The sequence below is a fragment of the Pseudogymnoascus destructans genome (genome assembly GCF_001641265.1).
Source record: "Pseudogymnoascus destructans isolate 20631-21 unplaced genomic scaffold scaffold_61, whole genome shotgun sequence".
NCBI lineage: Eukaryota > Fungi > Ascomycota > Leotiomycetes > Thelebolales > Thelebolaceae > Pseudogymnoascus > Pseudogymnoascus destructans.
This window is the reverse complement of record NW_020167578.1, coordinates 14,287-20,667: the sequence shown is the minus strand read 5'-3', so window position 1 is coordinate 20,667 and position 6,381 is coordinate 14,287. Positions and strand designations below refer to the sequence as shown.

Sequence of the window (6,381 nt, the reverse complement as noted above, 5' to 3'; positions counted from 1 at the left end):
ATAACGATATTTACACACGTCACCAATTGTATCGACTTAACGGGAGTTGACTGTAGGGGCGATGGGGAATGGCGACGGCGAGGTGGCGACAGCGAGGTCGAGGCAGTGAGCCGGCTTGGTGGAGGAAATCTATTAATAGTTAGCGTCTGGTATATCAATCTTTACAGGGCTTGTGCAGATCTTTTGCACTTATGATTCTGGGTTTGCTGGAGCGGTTTGGTGGGGTATGCTTACGTAACCGCTTACAAATCGGGGTGTCCATCATGTTTTTCGCTTAGTATTCGGACACCGGTGCTCGTATACTGGAACTCGTATAATTTTCATTTACCGCAAAGATAATCCGGCAAGGGCGGCATCTAACACAGGACCCATTCCATTCCCCATATTGGCCTGCTAGCTAGCCCTCTAGGAACTACCGCCGTGCCCTCGATACATTCATGCTTTTCTCAATAGTTGGTGTTATATTTTGCCAATTAACACGCTGAGAGGAGAGAGATTTATATATACAGGTCGATCTTTATTTAGGATTCATTTCTCGTCGTGCCACTCCTCTACTCGCCCGATAGCTCCCCTCATTGATCTTCGAGAGAGCGAGTACCAGAGTTCTGACACTACAGATCCCAGTCTACTCAGCCCTGAAGGTGGAATCCACAATTGTCAGTCCTTCTGGGCAAGGCTGACAATTGTGGAGAATCCAGCACCACGCCGATTCCACATTCAGCTTTCTTCCTAGCTCGTGCTCTTTTCAATTCCCCAAATATACCCGGCCTCTATATATTTCCACTTTTCCCGTCAGCTGAGTTACTGTCCAAGGAATTCTGCACTTAGGAGCCGTCAGCTTCAGCTGCACATTGCCACTCAACGGCACAGTTCACACACTTGTTATTCCTCTGTCGACGACATATATACTTCCTCCAACTGCAATCATCCTGAATCTTGCAGAAGTCTCATATCTCTTCCTCTACCGACGAAATGGCCGACGCCGTACCTAAACCAGAGGAGCCCGTCTCCAATGACGCACCCGCCTCCAACGACACCCAGCAACAACAAGAAGAACCCAATTCCCAGAACGAAAAGTCCGAACAAGAGCCAGAAGCACAGGATGGCGGTTCCCACCACGCAGACCAGGAATCCGAAGCCGTAGGGAAGCGCTCGAAGAAGGGCAAATTGAAGGACAAGGTCGATGAGAAGAAAAAGAAGGCTTACGAGATGGCCAACCCCCGGGTGGATACGACTCGACGCCCGTCCCGTCGGCTCCAGATGGATACACCGTCAAATTCACATTCGTCCGTGCCGAGAACCTGCCCATTGGAGATCTGGGCACGGGGTCTTCGGACCCGTGCGTGATAGCGACCTTGACGAGCCATGGGATAAAACCGAGACACAAGGAGGACCCTGAGATGAGACTGCGGACAAGGACGATCCAAAAGGATACCAATCCTGTGTGGAACCAGGAGTGGATCGTGGCAGGCGTGCCGAGCAGTGGCTTCAAACTGAAGTGCCGCCTCTACGACGAGGATGCCAATGACTCGGACGACCGACTTGGCAACGTGACCGTGGTGGTGCCACACATCAGCGAGAACTGGGAGGGGATGCGCGAGACTAGCTTCCCGGTCAAGAAGCGGATGGCAGCTGGCGCGCGTATCTCCTAAAAAGCATCACGACGATGTGTGGCAGCGATGGTGATCTGTCGGGTCAGCTGTTCTTGAGCATGGAGGTGCTGGGAAAGAGCGATAAGCCGTATGGGAAGATGTATACCGTGGGACCTACGGGGTGGACAAAGCACTACAGTCCCATGATTGGACGTCTAGCTGGCACCAAGGCGCCAAAGATGGAGGGACATGAAGGCGAGAAGGCCAAGGTTGAAAGATATGAGTAAGTCCGCTCAGTCTCCAAGGGCATTTGGAGCCGCTTCAGTCACCATCCCAGAACTAACCAGCTACAGTTTCCAAGCCAACCAGATGCAACTGCAAGGCCCTGTCCCCGACGAACTCTACCACCGCTTTGTAGAATTCAAACCCTTCGTCAAGGGCATGTTCGACAAGACTGGCCTCCGCGGACACGTGCTAAACGCCGCCCTCCACCACCAGCACGCGCGCGTCTACAACTACTCCAACACCACCACCCACGGCACCATGGAACCCAAGTCCAAGAAGCCGCGCTGCAGTTCCTCAAACTCGCGCACTTCGACGAAGGCAGCCGCCTCTTCACCTACGTCCTCACCCTCGACGGGCTCCTCCGCTTCACCGAGACGGGTAAGGAATTCGGCATCGACATGCTCAGCAAACACACCATGCACAGCGATGTCAACGTCTATATCGCCTGCTCGGGCGAATTCTTCATCCGCAGACTCAAATACAAGAATAGCAGCCCCGAAGATTCAAGCCAGCAGACCCACCCCACAGACGACATCGAAGGCGGACCACCGCACTCCCCTCCCCCCAAGGACCCATCGAACTACGAACTCGTAATCGACAACGACAGCGGTACCTACCGCCCTGACGGTTCGCTCCTCCCCGCACTCCAGTCCTTCCTCGAAGCCAACCTCCCCGGCCTCAATATTGTCACCAAGCCGTGCACGGACGACAAGCTGCAGCGCATGAAGAAGGAGCAGCGCGAGACGAAGAAGAGGCAGGGCGAGCAGATACAGGTGTACCAGGGCGATATCAATGGGGGCTGGAGCTCGAGTGATGAGGAGAGCATGGATGAGCGCGCAAAGGGGAAGAAGAGTAAGAAGGATAGGGTGTTTGATGCGATTGAGGATCCGGAGGCGGCGATTAGGGGGTTCAGACATGGGGGCAGGCCGAAGAGGGAGGAGAGGGAGGGGGAGGAGGATCGGGTTGATTATACGGTTGAGGCTGGGGAGGGGGAGGCGAAGAAGTGATGTTCGACCGATCGATAGTGATGGTCGTTAAGTCGGACGCGTGGAGGCTTTTAGTGCCATTGCTTTGTATATGGGCTTCTCTACTACTTTATTTTGCGGGCGGGTTTTCGTTTGTTTGCCATGGATGCGGAGGGATTGCAGGAATATTTTGTTGTTAATACGCGGACACCCAGATGGCGGGTGATATACACGGCCTTGCGGCTACTTATGCGTTTTCTTTTTATCTTGGGGGTAAGGGATGCATGTCTTGCTTGGGAGCAACTGCGATGGGGGGTGTTCACATTTTTCTTTTGCATGCATTGTTGCCAGTCGAAGAGAGCTATCTCAAGTTCAGGATATTCACCATTACTTTTTCTCTTTGTGCCAAGTTCAGTCTTCTTCCGTGTATCTGAGTCCAGATATTGGTACTTCATGGAAAGAATTGAGGATATTTGGCCTTGGCTAAGTTGGCGACCTTGAGCTTGAGCGGCATACCAGGCTATAAGTGCAGGCTGAGTGCACGGTGTAATGGCGGGTGCACCAGATGTGAGAATCTAGCCACCTAAGGAAGGGATGATTTTACTAAGACAACACACTGTCTTAGGAAACAGAGCCAAAGGGTTGTAGCTTAGACTATTCCACAATGCAGCAATCAGGTGTACGATGTAGTGAAGTGGTTTAGACAAGTTGTAACAAATGTTAAGTCTGGGAACTCAGGGGTAAGTCAGAGGTTAGCACCTCACTGACTTTTCAGAAACAAAGAATAACAAGATCAATGCTTGGAAGCTTGGAAAAGACATAGAAGTATGTGCTAGTCGATTTACTGTATTGTCTGCTTGCCCTTTCTTAAGGAAAGGGCAATCCTATTTATGCTAAAGGAGTGTAGTTCTCTCATTTTCCAATACTTTCCATGACTAACCAGGCTTGGTAACTGTAGTCGATGTAAGAGAATCCCATAGAACCATCTCTTGTTCTATGGGATTCTCTTATGTTCACTACATGATTAGCAAGCTAGTTGTAGGTCGCACTTGATTTCTAATACAGTTACCAAGCCTGGTTAGTCATGGAAAGTCTTGGAAAATGAGAGAACTAGCCTATAGGAAGTGAAAGGAGGTCCAAGGTCAGAGTACCCCTATAGACAAATTATGTCAGAACTTAACCAATCTTGTGGGTAACTAAGGAGCGATGACGTGTAATGAATCATAGAGGGTTGTAGAAGCTTCTAGATCTATCGTTCATGTTCCTAGGTCTCTAGTTGATAGAGATATGTCATGTGGTAGTATTGGCCCACCCCCTTAAGGAGGAGATATTTTTAATAACTTGTTCAATGAGTGTCCAAATGATATGCCGTGATGTATGTAGCATAAACAGATGTAGTATAGGAGTTGCAGCTATCGTTGAGTAGTATTGCTCTTGTTGTTGGTGTGATAAGCCAAGATATGTATGGTGACTTGTAGGTTTGAGGAGGAGATTTCTAAGTTTGCTCTTGAGTTTGATAGCAAACTGAGTGCAACAAATGTCAGTATGACAGATAGGGGCGTAGTTGGAGGTCTCTGCATATAGAGAGGCAGTGAGGAAGCTGACTACCTTGTTGCAGAGGTCGTGGGTGAAAGTGCGCTGCTCTGGGAGCTTGTAGGAAGACACAAATCCTGTACTGGCGAAATCATACATGACAGTGTGTTGAATTATTTTGGTTTCTCTGTCAATAGCATTAAGCTGGCCACAAATGGCTGCTGTTGCTTCGTAGCTCTTGGGCGTGCTTTCACCTAAACAGAGGCGAGGAGGGGGCACAGTATGCATACTGAGTGTCCTCTGCTGTCTCTTGGAAGTGTGATTGAGGTTGGATGGTGATTGTGGGTCCTGGGGGCGGGTAAAAGCGCTGTCTTGGGGGCCTGGATCTGGCTGTTGGGGGGTTGAGTCCTCTATCACCACCTAGAATGGCCCGAAAAGGGCTGGAATGGATGGGGATGGGAGTTTAAATTACGTAATTGACTGGAATTAGATCCCTAGGGGTCTTGGGGAGAAAGTTGTGAGCAATTTGTCAATTTGGAAAAATAGTTGTAGGTGAGCAACATCACTAGCATCATCGGCTGGCAGCACACTGCTGTCCTTTCAATTTTCCTCCAAGCTAAGATCCTAAAGCACTTTCAGAACTATGGCAACAATGACTCTGAGAACTTTTGGCGCCCAAAGATTGCAGAGGGTGTTGACAACATGTCCGAGAGTGATAGGGAAGTGGAGATGGAACTCTACTAGCGAAAACAGATCCATTACTTTAAGCTGTCGCTCTTTGTTAGGATTATAGGGTTTGCCATTAGGCTTGAAAGTAGCATCTAGTTCTATAGGTTAGGGCTAATAACTCTTTGTTTGTCTTCTCTTCTAAGTCTAGTGTTAGTTAAGTAGTCCCCCATTCTTCTCAGTTGCTGTTTATAGTGACGATTGTCGATCTTCTAAGCCAATTCAACCATCTCCCTAAGGTCATCTGGTTTGTTAGACCTTGAGATTTCATCCTTTACATGGCCCTTTAGACCTGTGTAGATTTGGTCGCAGATAGCCTCTTCTCCCTAGTTAGTGAGTATTACAGTGTCGGTCGCAATCGGGGTGTTTCCTCTTGCTGGTTCTATGTTACGGCTATAGTAACATGATGTCATGGTTACAGGGCCAGGGCCTAGTAACGTGACGTGTGAGTCACAGTGGGAAGCGGGGTAGGCTGCCATGTGACGTGTAACGCTGACTTCTAAACGATAGAAGACACAGAGGTTCTCTTGCGTAAAGGTTTACTTATCAGAGGAGGCAGGGGATCAGACACAAAGGCTTCAAGTAACACGTTACTAGTATATAACAAATACTGTATTGAGTTGAGCACGAAGCTCCTATCTAAGGAAATACTATCTACTTATATAGTGGCGTCGTGCCTAGTGGACTCTTGGGAACTCACTCGAGTCCTCGGAGTCCTGGACTCTTAGGACTCTTCTCATCATCCTGCGAGTCCATCACGTGCCTAGTGGACTCCTGGGAACTCACTCGAGTCCTCGGAGTCCTGGACTCTTAGGACTCTTCTCATCATCCTGCAAGTCCGTCACGTGATACTTTCGGAACTACTATTCCCCGCTGCCCCTCCAGGTACCAGGGCCGGTCTCATGCGACCTCCCTCCTTCCTGTCCTGTAGTTGGCCAGCCTTCTTGTTCCGTCGTAACACTATACAGCTAGGGAATAGAGCATGGATGTCAATTATCTCAGGAGTTAATTCATATAGATGGGCACTCCTGCTGTTCATTATTTTCAAGGCGTAGGATCACCTCTCTGCTTAGTACGAGGACTTGGGATTACCACACGATTAGGTGATTACACTAAGTGAGGATGGGTGGACTTTAAATTCAATTAGGTACAAGTGGATTCAACACTTTAATCAACATACAAATGGTCGTTCGATCAGAACCTATCACCTTCTTATTCTCAACAGACATAAGAGCCAGCTCTTAGCTTAATTTCAACACTACTATAATAAGTTTATATAA

At 49.0% G+C, this 6,381-nt stretch overlaps 2 protein-coding genes across 2 annotated transcripts; both read left to right on the top strand.

Annotated features, from left to right (window-relative positions):
* Positions 1 to 972: 972 nt before the first annotated feature.
* On the top strand, positions 973 to 1,652 carry VC83_09571 (uncharacterized protein; the record flags this gene model as incomplete). The annotated part of the gene is made up of 2 exons (XM_024472984.1): positions 973 to 1,224; positions 1,299 to 1,652. 2 exons carry the CDS (start codon positions 973 to 975, stop codon positions 1,650 to 1,652), a joined length of 606 nt encoding a protein of 201 aa, XP_024319519.1.
* A 14-nt stretch (positions 1,653 to 1,666) lies between these two features.
* VC83_09570 (uncharacterized protein) lies at positions 1,667 to 3,476 on the top strand (the record flags this gene model as incomplete). Its single annotated transcript, XM_024472983.1, has 3 exons — positions 1,667 to 1,875; positions 1,946 to 2,166; positions 2,196 to 3,476. 3 exons carry the CDS (start codon positions 1,667 to 1,669, stop codon positions 2,882 to 2,884), a joined length of 1,119 nt encoding a protein of 372 aa, XP_024319518.1. The 3' UTR covers positions 2,885 to 3,476.
* Positions 3,477 to 6,381: the final 2,905 nt, after the last annotated feature.